We start from the raw sequence: 20,239 nt of genomic DNA on the forward strand, positions 1-20,239 counted from the left end.
CTGTTCTACAATATACACAAAATAATTTGAGAAGGATAATAGCAATAACACTAGCAACGATAAGCCTGCTAAGTTAAAGCTCCAGATTTCTTTGTAGTTTTCTGTTACTCAGAATACATTCAGGCATGTAGTTGAAGTACTGTGTTACAAAATTACTTTAATTAATTTCTTTGTATAGTTGTACTACAGATTTAATATACAATTAGGTTCATTTTTTTCTGTTTATATTCAGACTTAGAGTTCATATTTTTCCATCCCTTTCAATTTATTTTATTTTTTCAGCATGTAAACTATACAACGATAAAAAGAGACATATTCAGAGAAGTCCCTGTCCCATCCGTATCCCCTTTACCCTATTTCTACCCACCTACTGCACATTGTCATTCTTACTCTCTCGTTTATCCTTCCCACATTCTTTTTGGAAAACATAAATGGACATATGTATATGGTTATTTTAACCTTGTTTTTACTTCTTTCTTACCAAAAAGTACCTGATTTTATTCATTTTTTTTTTTTTTTTGCTTATTGCATTTTTACTTAACAAGATATCTTGCATATATATGTATATTTATATACAGTTATATATATGTATATATCTATATACACGCATATACAGTATATCCTGGGAATCACTGTATATTAGGTAGTCATGGAAATCTTGAAAGGAGTAATTATTAAATTCTTAAATACATCTTCGGTATTGTTTAACTTGTTACAACTCTGTATAATATTTGTGACTTAGCACAACTATAAAAAGGCATGCATTGAGAGAAAATGTCTTGTATGCCTTCTGCCCACCTCTTCCCTCCCTGAGGCAGAGCTAATTTTTTTCCTATGTTTGCATAACATTTTGTATATTAAAGTACTATGGCAACTTTTATTACAGTTATTTTTATTTGACAAACCATCTCCCTTTCTGGCCTGCTGGTTCCTCAAATGTACAAAGAATCTCTCTCTCCTTTTCTTTCTTTTTAGAAGTGGGAGTGAGTAGCAATGATTATGCCTGGCATATGGTGTTTCTCCATTTACTTATTTTACCTGAAATTCCATTAGAGATTTAGTCAGTCTATTTTTATAATAGTGTCTATTTTAAAAAAGGTATAACATCCTAACATGTATTAACATATCAGAGACTAGCCACTTCTTAGAAAAGGCATGAAAGGTCAGATGAGAGAAAAGGACAGTGGTGTTTGGATTCTGTCTTTGATAGAAACCCCAAGGAAGGCAAGAGGGAGTACAAGCTTTGTAGATACTCTAGGAAGAAGAGAGGATGAATCAAGGAAAGGGAAAGAGGAGACAGAATGAAAAAGGGCTATATCATGATGTCCACGATGTGAGTTACTCACAGCACAGGAAATCTACCTAGATGATAATAGGATTGATGCTCATTAGGAAAGAAATAACCCCAAGGAGTTTTTTTTCTACATGCTAAGAAGCTGAGGCCCAGAGAGATGGAACAGGTTTCCCAGGGCAATAGCACTAGGAACTGGAACAGCAGACTTTTGAGTCCACCACACCCACCCTGAGTTGAGGTGATCTTTCTTGTGATCCGGAGAGGGAGCCTTTGAAATCAAGCAGGCACCCCCACTTGCCTGGGGGTGGGCAGAGGGCCTGAGCAATCCCTCCTTTTAGAGCGCTTTGTAGCTGGGCCACTCATCTCAAGATTGAAATATACCATCTCCATCTTTCCTGACCTCCTTCAGTCAAGTCAGCTGTATTTGTGGAGGTGCATTGTTCAGTCTCAGAGCATTGTTTAAATTTAAAATCAATAGAGAAAAGTGAGCCAGCGAGAGGCACAGACTGATTAAGTGCTGTCTGTATGAAGAGGTTTATCCTCTGCCACATTTCTGTTGAAAGCCTGAGAAACATGAAGAGGATGGAGCAAAGTGAAAACAGATTAAAAATTATGTCAGGTACCAAAATGCAGTAAAGCAACTGCATCTTTGGCAGGTAATTAAGAATTGGGTGACTTTGAGTTCTGATTTGGCATAATGATGTCAACATGTTCACACACACACATTCCTTGTATACACATAACACACACAAGATATACACACAAAGTAGACACACAACATGTACTGTGTGTATTGTATAACACAACTTACATAAAGACACACAGAAGACACATACAACAATACACTCACAAACACCCACATGTCCACATTCACAAAACACCCACATGCACACAAAACATGGAACACACATTAGTGTCTGCACACATGTGCACACATGTGAAGTTGAACTTGAGCAACACAATAAAGATGTAACTTTTCCATCTCCCAATTCATTCTACATTTTTATTTTGATAAAAGATAGCGATAGAGGGGGGAAGTCTCTTCATCAGAAAATACAGTGAAAAAAATTCCCAAGACATTGTCATGTATTACTGGTTATTTTTGGTGGTTAAGAGAATTATTTGAAAACAAAGAAGCCTTTCACAAAGCCTCTAAAATACAAAAGATTTAATAACGTTTACATCTGTGTATCAGCCATGTCTGTAATGCGAGTCATGAATAACACATAAACCAGAGCACGGAAAGAACAGAAGTGCTCACACATCATTTCAAATCCAACCCACCCCATCGTCGGTGGAATCAAATGCACAGCAGGGGCAGTTCCAGTTGCTACACACACAATAGAGTCATTGGAAATGAAAACAGATTAATTATGTTCCTTAAGGTTAGGAGAGAAATAGCAGGATTCACTAAACCTTTCTAACTTCTCTGTTGAAGATTTGTACCAAAGAGTACATCCTGGGTTGCCTCTTTATTTTTGCTAAGAAACTGCAGAATGAGCTTGTGTATTTGTCCTGTTTTACTGTTTATTCGAGTCTGCACTTGGGGCTCAGACTTGCCTCATTGTTGTGCTGAAAATGGAAGAAAGTTGGCTTGGAAAGATGGATCTTTGTTACGACAGAGTAACTTGCAAAAAAAATTACTTGTTTTAAATGCTTGACAATACCTGCACAAGTCCCAGTGGTATATGTGGAAATTCATGCTGCGATGAAATGAGTCGTGTAGTATCCAGACCTAGAGCCCATGGAGCAACATGTTGGACCATGAAGGAAATCATTCCTTAATCTGATTTGGATAATTGTCTGTGGCCCAAATTTGGAATTGTATGTTCCTAGGTCCATTCATTTGACTCCTGTGTATATCCAGGGATCTCCTAGGCTGGTGAGAGATTGTCAGACTCTGCTAGGAGGCAACCTCTGGTGCCCAATAGAGAAGGGTGAGGCCAGGAATGGTGGCTCACACCTGTAATCCAAGCATTTTGGGAGGCCGAGTTGGGTGGGTTACTTGAGGTCAGGAGGTCAGGTCTAGCCTGGCCAACATGCCGAAACCTCATCTCTACTAAAAATACCAAAATTAGCCAGGCATGGGGGTGCATGCCTGTGATCCCAGCTACTTGGGAGGCCGAGGCAGGAGAATCACTTGAACCCAGGAAGTGGAGGCTGCAGTGAGCCCAGATTGCCCCACTGCTCCAGCCAGGGCGACAGAGTGAGACTCTATCTTAAAAAAGAGGATAAGTTCAGGGGGAATTGAACTGATGATTTTTGTGTGAATTCATATTTATTCTTTAAGTCAGTATTGTGTTTTGTTTCCAGGGATAAGAAGATGTTCACATAATGCTAATGTTAGATTAGCACATTCTGTTTGCAGGCTTTTGTTTTGGCATTTGTTTCTCCTTCTTCTTCTGTTCATTGTTTCCCCTTCTACCGCTAGGCCTCCTTCTGATGGTGTCAGAACATTGCATGCCAGTCCAGAGTAGTTTAAAATGAGCTCTGTAAATGTCATGGAACCCCTGCCTCTGCCTCCCCTATGTGTCTCATTTCAGTGTGAAATTCCAAGCACTTCCCAGTCCTTACTGCTGCAAAAGGTTAATAGTCGTCTTTTTTTTATGTACTGTAAATGCTCAATTCCTAAGGATAGTGTTTCAGGGCAAGTTGAGTGTAATTGCTAAATAATATAGTCATTCTCTTTTTAAATGAGTAGCACTTGCATGGTTCCAGATGCTCCTGCATGCATTTGTGTGCATGTATACATGCATGCTTGTACATGTGTGCACGTGTGTGTGTGTGTGTGTGTGTGTGTGTATAGGCAGGCATGGGGGAGGCCTCCCCTTGGAGGAAGTCACAGCCATCCCATAGGAGTTTGCACATTTACACCTTTGGGTTTTAAATGTTATGCCGCATCCTGGGCTTTTAGGTGCTGCAGATTATGTATAATAGATGACCTGCATTTACAGAGATGTGTGCTATACAGATGTAAATGTTATTATAGCTTTTATATTTTATGTTCTTGTTGAAAGATCATTTTGTCTTTGAATAATATGGCCGTTCAATTTTTTTTGGAGGGGAGGGGGTTATCTTTAAAAGAGAATATGAAATGGATATTGCACATCATATATTTCTTAAAAGTAATTTGGAATTTTAGGGTCTGGGATTGGGGCTGACTGATACACTGCCGTGATGAGATATAACCCCTGGAAAATAACAGCACCAGCACATGCCTGCATCTGTCTAACCTCATAATTCACTTTCACATTGGATTATGGATGTCTGCGTTCAGTGAGTCTATCTTCCCTTTAGGTATTATTTCAGCCCTTTGAGATAATAAGGAAAGTTTAATTGCGTTGTTAATTGATTTTTTGCACAACATTATTACCTTGATTGATTGCAGAGTTGATGAAAATGTTAGACACAGGCAGCGTGGAGTATCAGCCAGGCAAGGAGTGGGAGCCTTGTGGAGAATAGATAACCTTGATGTTAAGAGCTATATCCTTCAGATATGTCTTCCCTTGACATATTGATGGCCCTTGAAAAGGGAAAAGCTGATTGTATGCAGAATGCAATCATTAAACCCACTTCAGCTCGCTGTTGATTAATTTGTTTTTTCCTGAAGGATCTAGTTATAGGGAAGGCCTCACTTGTACCAACTACAGCCATTTTCCAGGTTCCAGACTATGCTTAACCCTCTAGGTGAAGGAAAGTGAGGAGGGTGGCTTGACTGAGACGGGAAGATTATCTTAGGGTGCAGAGTGTGTGCTTAAGACTTACAAGGTGACTCCATGCTCAGGAACACTCTATGTCCTTCACCATGCTGATTTTCCTGAAATTATTGATTCTTTAAAATGCCAATAGCAAGGAACCCTTCACTAAGACCTGGTGTAGGATGAAACTGTCATTTGGGGATTCTCAGGAAGGTGTTCACCAGTCCAGTGGTATCAGAAGAGACATGGCACTCAGGAGCTTTTATTATACATGATCTCCTGCATGAGATTGCCCCCATGATTGGAGAATTTAGTTGTTATTGGGGTGTGCTCATGTGTGTGTGTGTGAGTGTGTGTGTGTGTGTGTGTGTGTGTGTGTGTGTGTGTGTAGAGGGTGATGATAAGAAGAGATTTCTGCAGACAGTTTCTTATATTTTCAATTACTCCTCTCCCTGGCCTTATATGACACTTTCTTAGAAAAGTTGATTGAAAGCCATCATCATTTTTTTCTGAGTCCAGGGCCATCTTCATGGTAGCAAAAATCAGATTGATTGATCAGTTGGTTTACTGATTGATTGATAGGACTTCTTTCCTGTTTCCCTCCCCTCAACTCACATCACTTCATTCGCTACTGCCCAACCCTGCACAGAGACTCAGTGGCCTGACTTTATGGGCAAAGAAGTTGCCCCTCTGGAAGAATGCAAGCTCTTACACATGCAGTACTCCTGGATAGCCTCATCTTCTAGGGAGAACGGATTGCTTCCCCTGCCACCCCCTCGCCAGCTTCCATGCTTATTACTCATGGAACATTCTGGCTTATTTTGCCCTCTTCTTTCCTTTGTGGCTGTACCCAATATTCATTCAAACAAAATTTCAATTGTATAGCATTGCTGGAGGCCTACCAATAGTTACATCACCTTCCTGGAGTCCTGAGCCCCCAGGGAGAGGTCATGTGGACTTCTCCCTGCACCACAGAGCACCCTGTAGATGGAATTCTCCGTGTGATGCTAAGCACAGTTTCTCCTCAGGCTGCCCCACCCCCTGCATTATGAGTCTTTCTTCTCCTGAACTCACCAATGGTGCTCAGGGAGTCTAATATCCATAGAGTCTTGGCCCTCAATTACCGTAATGGCTTATAATGAGATTTTGGCCAAGTAGCAGGTAGCAGGTTATTACTTCCTGCTCAGCGTGGGCAATGTCTACGCTGTTAATTTGTGTTGCCGAATGTAGCTTAGAGCTGGGCATCAAACTGTCGGAGCCAGATGTATTCTATTAGGTGCGAGGATCACATTGGCCCATAGGCAGTTTTTTTCTCCCCCAATATGGAAGCATGTTAACTTACCACAGGGTGAATCCTGACAAATTCAAGCCAGCCAAATAAAAGGGGTAATATCCCAAGTCATCCAAGTAGTACATTCTAGGGACAGATAACACCTGGTGCCACCCACTGTCAGCAGTGTCTCTCTGACTGGGGCATTCTATTGATAGGCAAAAAACACACCCATCTTAATATTGCTGGAAAGACTCTGGTGCTTTCAGTAAGTTTTAATGAGCCTGACCCTAATGAAAGCCCTTATAACATGCCCTTCTACTATTTTCCTTGTCTTTATCTTGGGCAGACAAAAAATGTACAGAGGTTCATATAACTCTTATAACCTGCTTTCTACTATTAATTCTTCCTTAACCTACAGTTTCTTGCACTAACATACATACACATATACATGCACACACACACACAGTTTTTTCTCAAAGCAGGTTAGAGGGTGGGGAGTTGAAGATTGGGAAATTATGAACATATTTTACCATTTGGCACTGGGATGAGTTAGTGTCCAAGAATTATGCTGTGCTTTCTGCAACAACAGACTCATTTTTTGTAAAGCAAACTTCTTTCGGTTAGATTATATATCATCAGATTCCCTTTGTTTTCTTTTTAGAGAAAGCAATTTAGGGTGTGCTGGAATTAGGAAAGATGAGGGTAATATCAGTACAGGAAGAGTTTGTTTGGGTTCTAATGAAGGGTAGGTGGAGGCTGGACCAATGGGCCCAAGTAAGGAAGGCCTTTTCCCCAATCCTTGCAGGGTTTGAATTATGACAAACCCCGTTGTTACAGGGTCTGCTTAACTTTATTTGAAAGGATTTTTTTTTTTTTTTTGAGCTTAAAGAATTAGGAAAACAATAAAGCAACTTGTCTTTATTTTCAATGACTCTCAAGAAATTTCAGCCTGTAGAACTGGACAGAACTGTGGATGTTCCCTGCTTTTGATGTAAGCTCTCTAATAGGAACAGATCTGAAGCCCAAAAGCAAATTTCTGCTTGAGAGCAAAGCCAAAATTCCCAATCAGACTCTGCAGGAGGACCCCCACTGCTCAGATTTCTTCATACAAGATTCTGTCAGTTTTGGGGGAGTCTAAAGACTTTATGTGAAATTTTTCCTGCAAGTTATTTTTTGGTTATAGTTCATAAATGATGGTTCAGATCTATTCTACTTATCCAAAGAAACTGTTTTCTTCTTTTTTCCTGTTAATGTAATTGCACATCACTAAAATTTGAATGTTTATGGTTTTTGTTTTAGATAAAGAGCTGGAACAACCTTTTATTATTATTTAGGTACCATTAGTTTTCAGACTGCTATTGGGGATAAAATAAAACCTCCATTTACCAAAACTCAAGACATTAGAACCCTCAGTTACCCAGATGTTTTAAATCTCTGGTTTTAGGTAGTCTTGATTTTACAAGAATGAAAACTAATGTCATGAGTTTTACTTTTTAAGAAGAAATAAGGGCCCCTCTTTAGGTTGTCCTAAAACAGTGTTTCTTAAAGATGGTCCCTCAGGATCGGCATCACCTGGGAACTCGCAAAAATGCATACTCTTGGCCCCGACTCAGATCCACGGAATCAGAAACTCCGGGGAATGGGGCTTGGCAAACTGTGTTTTTTTTTTTTTTTTTTTTTTTTTTTTGAGGCGGAGTCTCGCTCTGTCGCCCGGACTGGAGTGCAGTGGCCGGATCTCAGCTCACTGCAAGCTCTGCCTCCCTGGTTTACGCCATTCTCCTGCCTCAGCCTCCCGAGTAGCTGGGACTACAGGCGCCCGCCACCTCGCCCGGCTAGTGCAAACTGTGTTTTAACAGGCCTTCTCAGTGATTCTGACTTGCATGGGCAAGTCGTGGAACCACTGTCCCAGGGCTAACCCACACATTTCTACCTATAACTGTCCAGGGATGTATACTAAATGCTGGGGTTCAGAATAAGTATGCTGAGATCTCTTTATCTATTCCACAATTTTAAAAAAACGTACTGCATACCTACTATGCCATAGCTTTACGATGCATGGGTGAAAAGCTGTCGTTTTCGATTTTTTGGAGCTCACATAAGCAGGAGATCCTAAGATCTTGAGAAATGTTCAATCCGCAGCCTTCTCACCCCAGCTAAACTCCTAACTGTACTATCCTCACTAAAGGCACTCAAAGAAATACTCAGTTGTGGTCACTATGATTACCTAGTAAGACAGTGAGATTGACTTTGGTTTTAGTGTCTTATGCGTGAAAATTCAAAAAGGTTTCTAGCTAACCATGAGTTAATGAGATAACTTAATTAACAAGGACCCAACATTCCCCTAGTGGCTAGTCACGTGACTGTTATATTAGGAAAGTTAAGAAGATGTGTGAGGGCCATTTTATACCTGCCTCACTGATCACTTGAGAGGCCTCTCAGCTGAAATGGAGAATAACACCTGGACCCAGCTCTGGTTTCCCCTGCTTTGAAGGCCAGTAACTCCAGTTTGTGTTTACTCCTTCCCTGATTGAATCCACTCATGTATTTTTATCCTATAAAATTCTAATTTAAAATGCCATTCCCTAGAATGTTATACCTTTATTGCTGTTTTTTGTTTTTGTTTTTGTTTTTAATAATGATATGTTTGAAATCTCTAGAAGCCCACAAATACCTCTTTCTCCTAAAGGGAGGTGATCATTCGTTGTTCCAGGCATGAAAATAGTTACTTGACCCATGTACCAGAGACCAGTGATGGGGATCAGATGAGGATCAAACAGCAGCTGGAATTATTGTCATATTTTTATTTGAGTAGCTTCTGCCTCTCTTTTTTGATGACACTGGGACCAGGTATCCTAAGAGGGAAGGCAATGGCTGGGTAGATTTGCAGGAAGGGGGAGCATTAAAAGAAGATAATTTTGTGTGTATTGATCCATTTTTCATGTTTATTTATTTTTATGGTTTTTACTTTTTTGACTGTCAAATGATGGCAGCTCCATGCCATCGGATGGCATATCTTTTTGAACTTTCATGGTAAAAATGACTTTTCCCCTAAGAAATGCAGGAAACCTTTGCTTATTATTTTGAATGCTTATTTACATTTGTGGAGGTGATATGCAAAAATCCCCAATCTCTGAGCCTGGAAGATTAACTAGAACAATTGATGGTAAAGAAAATCAGTCCCTGAAATTGAGGCAAGAAGAACCCCATAATGGGGGACAAGGAGGGTCTGATAGCCCTATTCCTGAAAGCCTTCAGCGCAGATTGACCAAACATGACATATTGATCATTCAGAAGCCTATAATTGGTGACCAAAAGCACACTGTAGCTTTAATGACTCTCCCTGAATAGTTGCCGCCATTTATTTATTTATTTTTTTAAAGCAAGCGGCTGCTTTCCTAAATTCATGCTGCCCTCTAGTGGTAATGCTCCCGACTTCAGCTGGAAGGTGGAAAGGATGAATGTAGAGATAATGGCGGGAATCGAGGAGGTGGTGACGGGGTGGCTTTTTCCTTTCTTTCTTTTTTCTTTCCTGTCTGAAAGATGTCTGAGTTCCTCACTCAAACACTGAGAAAGAAACGTGAGGCCAGAGTACTTGACCACTGTCCATTTTGACTGACAGCCTGGTTGATGTGACATCCATCACGGAGCCGCACTGAAGGGCACTTCACAAATCTGAACGGTTTCGCATCCCATCTCGGCGTGCACTTTGGAATCCAACCCATCTCAAATCCATTAAGCCCTACTTAGAATACAGACATAGGGGAGAGGGGAAACACTCACACCAAACTAGTCTTGCAGTTCAAGTTTCTCTCTAAGAAAAAGCAAGTAGGAATGAGCCTACTAAGTAAGGATGTGTGGGTGATCTTTGATGTTCTCTGGAGACCCCTGGTTCCTGTGAACAGGACTGAACAAATAAATAATGAATTTGAAAAATAAGCGGAAAAGCAAAATTTATATTCCTGTCGCCAGGGTAGTGTCTTATAATTCAGGGATATTTCTGGGCTAGATAGAGTTGTATGAGTGCCTGGTCTGGTTCTGTCACCTTCCAAAAGCCAGTTGGAACCTTATTTTTCTACTCTGTAAAATGAAGGAATTTACCTGAAATGAGGTTCTTTAAATTCTTTCTCAGCTTGAGAATCCTCCAATACAGTTAAAGAAATATTTATAGCCTGTAATCCCAGCACTTTGGGAGGCCGAGACGGGTGGATCGCGAGGTCAGGAGATCGAGACCATCCTGGCTAACACGGCGAAACCCCGTCTCTACTAAAAAATAGAAAAAACTAGCCGGGCGAGTTGGCGGGCGCCTGTAGTCCCAGCTACTCGGGAGGCTGAGGCAGGAGAATGGCGTAAACCCGGGAGGCGGAGCTTGCAGTGAGCTGAGATCCGGCCACTGCACTCCAGCCTGGGCGACTGCGAGACTCCGTCTCAAAAAAAAAAAAAAAAAAAAGAAATATTTATAAAGAAAAGTTTACAGTTCTGTATCCAAGCTTACTAGGCAGTACAGCAAATCACAGAGAATCCTTATAGGACAGTGTAAACAGTTCATTGTTTAGGCTTCATCTTTGCTTGGACCAAAAAAAAAAAAAAAAAAAAAGGAACCTAATGCTAAAAAACAAGATTTGGACTGCTGAGAAGATTTAGCAGTTCATTTGGGGGTTGGGGAGGAGAGGGGTTGTTGGAGAAAGGAAATATTTACCATGGAGTTTGACCTCTCATATTTATGATATGTTTCTGTTTGATTGACATACAATGTGTATAGAGGTAGGAGCCAAAAAAGGGAGCTCCCAATAAAGGGGCTAGTGAGCCCGCCCTCCAATCTGAGAATCTTCCCTCAGTTTGTACTCACTCGTTACTACCCCCAGTCCAAAAAAATAGGAAATTAAAAGGCATTGACATCTAAGCGAAAGTACATTGTCTGTTTCCTTTCCAGGATTCACATAATGGAAATATTCGCTGCCAGATAATTTTTAATCTGTTAGTCTAATATTTCTTTCATGTGGAGAGGACTGAATGGCCCACCCAGTCTGGATAGAGCCACGGCGCCTGTAACCTGAGTGTGGGGTCCAGGACCCAAGATGGGACAGTAGAGAATGTCACCAAGGATCTGCTCAAAGATGCAGTTATTTCTCAGACTTGGGCCAGCTTTTCCATTTTCCACTGACAGATTATATGACAGACTATATGAAGAACTTGTCCTGCATTTTTTTCTCCTCTCTTTCCTTCCCCACCTTCCCTTCTTCTTCTAAGATGACAAGCCTTGTTTCAGCTGCCCTGGGAGCCCAGGGTGTGTTTTCTAGAGGCTCTGGTTTGTCACACGACAATAAGCCTGCCCGCTCTGTGACTGCGTGTGTAGCCTCCCTGGTCTGGGAGGCTAGCCCCACAGCCTCACCTGCTGAACCCCTTCATGACAAATTTTGCAAATATCCCTTCCCTGCTGACCGACTTCCTTCTCCTGTTTTTCCTTCGCTACAAACACGTGAGTGAGACTTGACGAGGCCCAGCATTTGTCTGAGCAGGCTGTGTAATCTGTCCTTTCCCAGTGGAAAGCCACACTGGATGGGTCTGAGCATTGGAGTCAAATACCCTCTTGTCAAAAGGATAGGTTGCCTGGCCTTTTTGTTAGCTTTCTTTCCAGGTATGGTGCATCCTAACCTTTGAATCGTTGCTCCATACTCTAATATTTTGTCTGGCATTTGGTAGAAGACAACATATCAGAACCCCACAGTTTGGACCCTATCATGCACTCGGTATTCACCTTTCTCCTTCATACTCTTTGTGCTGAGAAATGAATAAAAACTAATGTTTACTCTACTTTATGATAACAGTGCTGGCAGAAATAATCAACCTGGGAAAAAAATGACAGCAACTAATCCTGCACATAATATAATTTATGATGAATGAAAAATGGACCAAAGATTTATATCTTCTTGATATATTGAAAACCACACAAATACATGGGGAGGAATTAGCCTTGATAGAAATAATGAAAACAAAATAAAATTGAAATGAGCTAAAACTACACACAATAAAATTTGTTGACTAAAGTTTAACAGCAGACTCAAGTCTTCTTGTCACAATTTAGATCTGCAATATTTTACTCAAGGAAATGGGACTTTGTAAAAATAAATGACTCTAAAAGAGATTTAGAAGATGTAATCAGCACAATTTAATATTTGGCCAAAGCTGATTGAGGAATTTAACCTTACTGTAAAAATTACGTGATAAAGGATTGATCCCATTGAAGATAAATTCAATAAAATAGAAATGAAAATGTTAAAAATAGAAATGTTTTTTGTACTTAAAAATTGATCAAGGAATTAAATTGGCTAAATGGAGTTTGCTGTGAATAATTAATGCTTTCTCAAAGGAAAATTATCAGGCTAGTTTACATGTTTGTATTTATAAACCTGAAGTCAAAGCATCCCTGGAGTCAAAGTTGGAGAATTCAAATGTCTACCAATACAAGATATCAGGGTCAGTGTAGTAGGGTAGGAATACCCCTTGTGGGGTTGTTTTTGTACAATGAAGGTGAAGCAGGAAGCATGGTTTGAAGTGGTCACTGCAGTATTTAGCAAAGGACAGTGTGCAGTACCCCCCCAACCTATGGTGCAAGAGCCCTAACAGAGGTTTGGGGGTTGGCATGCACTGTTGTAATGCAGTACCCCATTCCCACCCAAGATGCAGATGATAAACCGAGACACTTGCCTTAAGTCATGCTCAGCTAGGTTGGGAAGCAAGTCTCACACTTTTTTTTGCTTTCTCTACCCTCCCCTGGGTAAGGTGGAGAGCCTTTCTTTATTTCATCTCCGACCTGAGGCATCTCAGATGTGCTGCAGATGAAGGGAAAATATACTGGGTGGAGAGAAAGGTCTTTGTCCTCCTTCCTCAAAAACTGCTCCCACACAATCCCTTCCCCTAATACCTTTTAAAGTCTCTCTTCTTTATTTTGTCTTAGTATTTAAGTAGCTTACACTGAAGTAGGATGTTGTGCTAGGAGCCTGTCATTTCGCAGGCTCCGCTAAATCCTGTGTGATAGCCACAGCAGAGCTGATAGCACATCACATGGGCTGACCTCAGGGTATTGCTCCAGCTACTTCTCAAGATCATAAAACATGGGTGTTTATTCCTTTCCAGTTCCCCGCGCATTCATGGCCGCACTTAACAAAGACTGAGGAATGTGCTTTCTGGGGAATGTCCCTTCCCAGTGTGTGATGTTTACAGCTCTTTAGGCCAGATGATAATGTTCACTGTACTTCTCTCTTTTCAACTAGATGTTGTGATTGCTTTGTTTTTGTGGGAGAAAGTGTTTGGGGTAAAAACAACACCAGGATTTAGGAACTGAGGCCATTGCCTCCTGTTACTCTTTCTTGTTCAATGAGGCAAATATTTAATCTGTATATATTTTCAGAGTGTTTCAAATGTCTGAAGTCATGCCAGAGGTTAAAAGATAAGTGTCCAGCAATTGATATTCCTTACTTTGTAGATTCTGTGTAAATTTTATGTACATGATTATTTTAATGGTATTCATTTATTCAACAAATATTTATTGAACATCTCCTCTGTACCAAGTGTAGATGCTCTCCAACTTACAAAGGTTCAACCTATAATTGTTTAATTTTACAAAGTCGTACACATTTGATAGAAGCTGTAACCCCATTGTAAGTCGAAGGGCTTACAACTTCAGATAGTTTCAAGTAATGATGAATTTTTGATTTACAATAATTTCAACTTACAATAGGTTTATTGGGACGTAGCTCCATGGTCAATAAGATGCTTCTGTATGGTTTTAGGTACCGGGTGTTAGAAATTGGGGAGGAGGGAGAATATTGTAGGGGATGACACATTTATGGACATGTATAGAGTCCCATGGAAACATTGTTCTAGAGCCTTCTTCAGTGGACCAGGATGCTCCTGATCACCTTTTCCTCTCTGTCACTGGGCCCATCCACCTCTTCACATCATTGTTATCACCTTTTGCAGGGGTCATGAGGTATCTAGTTCCTTCCTTTCTCATATAGATTACAGAACAGGAGTTCTATGGGGGAACCGTTCATCCCCTGTCTCCATCCTAGTGCTAATTATAACCTCCTTGTATCACAATGGGATTGAGATATGTTTGTGATTCCATAGCTACATTTATAAACTCATGTGAAATAGCATTTAAAATAACGATCCCTAAAGTGATGACTACCAAAACTAACAACAGTGATAATTATTCTGTTTTACAAATATAAATGTATTGGTTCAACCTACACTCTAGTATCAAATACATTTTTGTAATTTACATGCAGATTCTTTTTTTTTCACCACTAAAATATTAATAACAGACCACTTGCTTTGATGGCTAGGCTGTAGTTCTGTTGAATACGGAGTTATGAGTCTTGGGCTTATGCCAAAGCCAGTGGGACACAGCCTAGTTAGTGGTCAGCACTTCTAGCTGTGAGTATGAAATACAGGTTGCAGGAAAGTTAATGAAAACCCTTTCCTCAGGGATTTTGGGGTCCTCCAGAGGCCCCCTTCTATCCAGGTTATGCTGTGGGGATACAGGCTGGATGAGTTTCAAGGGCTGACTTAGTCTGAATCAATTTTTTTATTGACTAACCTGTTGAATTTGTCTCCTGCATCAGGCAGTGTTGGACCTGGTGTTCTCATCTTCATGAGGAAAACATTGGAAAATGCCAAATCACCTATTTCAGAGCTAAAATGAACCTCTGAGATTATCTGGCCCCTTGCCCTTGTTTTACAAATGGGGAAACCAGCCCAGTGAGAGAAAGGGACATGTACATGGTCACGTGACTGTTAGGGCAGGACTGGATCTAAATGCAGGTCTTTCCCCACTTCGCCTTACTAAATAGACTATTGAACTGCAGCTGGTATTGTGAGGCCGTCCAGGAATCAGGGAGTCCAGGATGCTGGATGAAATGAAAGGATGTGCAAGAATTCCCTTCCCTGGACTGGACTCTCAGGGCCTCCCCCAGCAAAATCTCTGGTACTGACCCTGCAGTCCCAGCCTTACATCCAAGAAAGGAGGCTGATTCCCACCCACTCAGGCAGCCCCAAGGTTATAACTTAATCTGCATAATTAGGACATCCATTCCAGAGGGGGAAAACATGGAAAAGATAAAGGGCCTCTTTAAAACAGATTCTTCCTGATAATTTTTTTTCATAATTATAGCTTTAACAGCTTATGATGATGGGAAAGCTGGCTACTTAAGAAAAATTAGGAGTCTCATTTGGCAAGAAAAGAATCCCCCGGGGGACAGTGCCCTATCATTTTTCAGGGTCTCTCGAAAAGAAACCCCACACAGACAGCTGCACGTCAGCCTGACACAGGGCAAGCCTGTTTTTCTTAATATGGCCAAAGCCAGATCTTTTAATTAAAAACACTGCATACGCCATTAAATGCGTTGTTCCCCCTCCAGTCCCAAGACGTTGTAGTTTGAGGAGATACAAACAAATGAATACGTTGCAGATGTTCAGAGAAACCATTGCCTACTTGAGTCACAAACCAGCGGGTTCCCAAATTCCAGCCTTGGAGTGCCTCCCCATCAAAATGTTCTTTGCAAGCAAACTGTTCCCTCTGTAATTTTCACAGTTTATGGCAGTTGCCATGGTGGGAGAAGAAGGGCCGTGGGGTGGACGAGGGAGAGAGAAACACAATGCCCCCTCACTTAATTTACCAGCAGAGCCTCATATTTTACAAATAAGCTTCTTGATAAATAAAGGCCTGTGGCCACACATGGGACTGTGCTGTTCTGTGCATGTTTGCTTTTCCTGGCTAATTTTATTTATTTATTTTTGAACACAAAAGTCACATATTGGGGGTAATCACATCCCGACTCTGAGCTCCGGGAGGAGATGCACAGAGGCAATGCTCGCTTAATTTCAGCCACTGGAGATAGTTTGGGTTTGACAATTTCAGCGGATTCTTACCATCACTAGCCAGAGCACCTTTCTCCCCAGGCGAGTTCCGGCAGCTGGATCTCATTTTCAACTGCCAGGCCATCCCCACGCCTTCCTGGAGCAGCCCACAAACTGAGTACCGTCCTTTCCGGGAGTTTATTCAAGGTGACAGCTCCTCACACAATGGCCTTCTGATCACAAGTAGCCAAGATATCAGTGAGGTCGGGCGTGCTCCTCCTGCAAATTCCAAATTTAGATTGACTGAGGTTATCCTTAGGCCCCTTGTCCCCACCGCTCTAGCAGAACAGAACTGCCAGGACCTTCGCAGCCGCAGTGAGTTTTGTAATGATGTCTGGGGAGAGATGTTCTGCAGGGGCAGGCAGAGAAGACCCCGAGTGATGGGGAGTGATGTCAGCTTTCGTTAGAGCGGCAGACAGCGTTAGAATATCCTTGGCATAATATGGCGCTGGTATCTGTCAGCATCTCTGTTTTCTGTCACCGCACACAATCCTCGGCCTGTCTACAACCCTGACGGTGTCTTTTCAGATCAGGCTGTTTCCAGCACAGAGACTAGCTCTGCTCTTCACCACACAGCCCCTTTGTTTGAAGTCTGCCCTTTTGTCGTTAATGCACTTGATGTCTGTTTAAATCTGACAGTGAATGTGGTATCTGTTTTCCTGTCAAGAGATCATTGACAATATTAATACCTCATGTCCTTGCCTCATTTTCCAAGCACTGACACCTAGCCGCAGTCTCCTGCATTCATCAAACAGCCTTCTCTCACCAGGATGTCTATAAACATTCTTACTTCCAGGCCCGAAGAAAAAAGGGTAGGCCTTAAAAAGGGCTTTTATCAATGCCAGCCAGAAAGAAGGCTCGGGAATGTGGCACAGAACACATCACAGCCCACGTTCCAGGAGCATCCAGCCTGTTTCTAGGGTGGCACTTGCCGTCCAAGTTGCATCTAGGTGAGCTCTGGAGGTGAAGTTTACCCTGGAGAAAGGGAAGAAAAAAAGCAGTTGAATCCTTGAATGTACTGGAGAGTTTACTGGAGATAGGGCACTCATGGTGGGTGGTGTGTGTGTGTGTGTGTGTGTGGTGTGTGTGTGGCGTGTGTGTGTGTGTCTGCCTTTCATCCTTTTGCTTAAGAGAAAGATTGTGTTCTTTATGACATCCAACAGACCTATCCGTTCCTTTTTATTAAAATTCATGTTATCCTAGTGCTGTAGAAAGAAATTAGCATCCTTTGGCCCCATCCTTCCACATTCTTCAGGGTTTATTTGAATCAACTATGTTTAAGGAAGCCCACTGTGTATACCTGGCAGAACCGAGGCACTCCCACCCAGGCCTGTAGTGGATGCTATTCCTGGAGCAGAGCCTGACCAGAAAACCCCACAGACCCGCAGGATCCTGGCATGGGTGACAATATTAATACGATGCTGGTGGCTACATAATTCAGCACAATAAAGGAAACAGCTCAATGCCAACAACTAAAAGAATAATTTAGGTCCCGAGAAGGGTCTCAGTGAGGTTACATCCAAGCTCAGTTTCCAGGCACCAGACCAATACTGAAAACCAGAAATTGGGGATTGGGGGCCAAGGAGAAAGCATGAGCAAGGAGGAAGAATGATCCACAGTAAACTTGCTCATGGGAACATGGCAGGAAATAAAACTAATGAGAGTGAGCCCAAGGCCAGCTTTGAGGCCATGGAACAATGTCACCCTCTCTCCATTGCCAACGCTGAGAGACTCTTTGACCCCAGCAGTTTCTAGCTTTCTTCCAAGCCATCCAAACCAGGGAGTATCTGCTTTGTCCTTAAAAGTTTCTAAAAGTCATTTTGATCCTTATGTAAGAATAAGGTTTGAAGTTTTGTGGTGGAGAAACATCTCTTTTACAGTTGCAAAAATATTTACTACTTGGAACTTCTGATATGAAGAACCTGGTTAATTTCAAGTGCTAATTTATCACAAATTAAAAAAAATAATGGGCTTGTTGGTTTCACACTGTTACACTGATGGAAATAAAAATAATCATGTCCCTATGTTGCTATTTTCACAGGCAGATTTGTGGCTCTTGAATGAATGTCTTATGGACATTTCCTTTCTTTGTTTTTTTCAAGTTGTGTACAGTTAGTTCAGAGACTCAAGTCCAATTACTTCTAAGACTACTCTGTCTAACTGAATTTAAAATAGATTTTTCTAAAAATAGAAGAAAATAAAAACGCAGATGGTGAAAATAAAACAGATTTTTCCTTGATAATCCTACAGAGCTTTCATAATAACTATGGAGGTGATTTCTTATGGGTATTTAGAATAAATAATGAGTTGTCTAAAAAAGTTCAACCCTACTGTAGGGCCATTTTTCATTGTTAAGTCTCCTACAATCTCCTTGAATGAGAGGCGAGCCTTATGTGGAGCCACAGAGTTACTTAAAGTAAAACTGAAAATGGAAATCAAATGCTTTCTGACCGGAGAAAGAGAGTTCAGGATGCCTGTAAGAAGCCATTTAATGTTGGAGGCTCTTGTTCCTGTCCATGGGGAGTTTTTTGGTTTGTTTGTTTGTTTGTTTTTGTTTTGAGGGCATCTCGCTCTGTCACCCAGGCTGGAGTGCAGTCGTGCAATCTTGGCTCACTGCAAGCTCCGCCTCCCAGATTCACACCATTCTCCTGCCTCAGCCTCCCAAGTAGCTGGGACTACAGGCACCCGCCACCACACCTGGCTAATTTTTTTTTTTTTTTTTGTATTTTTAGTAGAGAAGGGGTTTCATCGTGTTAACCATGGGGTCTCGATCTCCTGACCTTGGGATCCACCCGCCTCGGCCTCCCAAAGTGCGGGGATTACAGGCGTGAGCCACCGCGCCCGGCCGTCCATGTGGTATTTTGTCAACACCGCCTCTCTTCCTTAATCACCCCATATGTGCTCAATGCCTGGTGCCTGCCAGGATTTGGAATATTCTCTCTAGAAGTTAACAATATTGCTTCATGATAAAGGGTATCAAAATAGTCACATTCTGGGAAGATTGTTCTATGTCTTTTGCTTGGGCTGGGTTCATCTTTAGAACTCTTAATTTTCCATTCTTAGAAACTCTACTAAGGGAAACTGGAGTGAGGAGAGGCTATATTCTGGGGAGTAATTGGCCAAATTAGAGAAGTGCCTAACATGTGGAAGAGAAGTCATGCAGAAAGCGATATTCCTAGGAACCTGTATTTGTAGTGACATTTTATTTCAATGTCAACTCTGAGGTCAACAGAACCTCCTTGTCTGTGAGGACAAAAAGATAGAGTTCTTCCTTTCTGGGGCTTCATCCACTTTCTGCTGCCCGTTGGATCTGTGATTGTCTTGCATGTCTGTTTTTCAGCACCTGTGGTTTCCCTGCTATGCTAATTGTGCCACCTGTAATGATGTGTGTCTTTTTATTCGCAGGTGTCCTGGGGAAGTGTCGCTACATTTACTACGGGAAAAACTCGGAGGGCAACAGGTTTATCCGAGATGACCAGCTCTGAAACCAAGTTCTGTATACCTTCACCCATTTCATGAAAATAAAATCAAAAGGGAAATCAAAAATAAAGACAACGCTAAAGAAAAAACAATAGCCCATGTTGCCTCTCTTTGGGAAAAGCTATGACTTCAGCTTTTGGTACCTTCTGCTGACTTTGCCAGGCCTGTCAAGATGATCCTTCTGCCTTAGACTGAGTGGTCACATAGAGATTGACATGATTGCCCTTAAGCAGGTCTCATCCACCAGGGTGACAGACAGCAGTGGCGAAGCAACAGAGCTGACAGCATGAGCACCATGATAGATTGCCTGGTCCTGCCACTGCTCACAGGGGAGCAGAGGTCGCACCTGGGGCCTCCCTGGGCATGCTCAGTGGCTGCAGTCAAGTGAGAAAGACTGTCTTCCGCTCACCTATTGAGTTGAAATCCCTCTGATATCATCGTGCCGCGGGCTTATTTTTAGTGAAAAAGTCACAGTTTAGGGGAAGGCCACTCTCCCTCACTCCCTTTAAATCTTCACCTCCTGTATTCTGCATATACATAGCTCCCGTCTCTTCCCCTCCACATTCCTTTAGC

The 20,239-nt window shown here is 41.7% G+C and overlaps 1 protein-coding gene across 3 annotated transcripts in view; it reads left to right on the forward strand.

Moving 5' to 3' along the window:
* LRMDA (leucine rich melanocyte differentiation associated) overlaps positions 1-19,758 on the forward strand; it is a 1,134,568-nt gene extending 1,114,810 nt beyond the window's left edge. For 2 of the 3 annotated variants that reach the window (XM_033209745.1, XM_033209746.1), the window contains exon 6: positions 19,592-19,755. In XM_033209745.1, the coding sequence (XP_033065636.1) occupies positions 19,592-19,705 (114 nt within the window). In that variant the 3' untranslated portion in view covers positions 19,706-19,755. Of the gene's footprint in view, positions 1-19,591 lie in introns of all 3 variants that reach the window. The other variant, XM_033209743.1, reaches the window with a different exon arrangement.
* Positions 19,759-20,239: the final 481 nt, after the last annotated feature.

The sequence above is a fragment of the Trachypithecus francoisi genome, unplaced genomic scaffold (assembly GCF_009764315.1).
Source record: "Trachypithecus francoisi isolate TF-2019V2 unplaced genomic scaffold, Tfra_2.0 Lachesis_group9, whole genome shotgun sequence".
Classification (NCBI taxonomy): Eukaryota; Metazoa; Chordata; class Mammalia; order Primates; family Cercopithecidae; genus Trachypithecus; species Trachypithecus francoisi.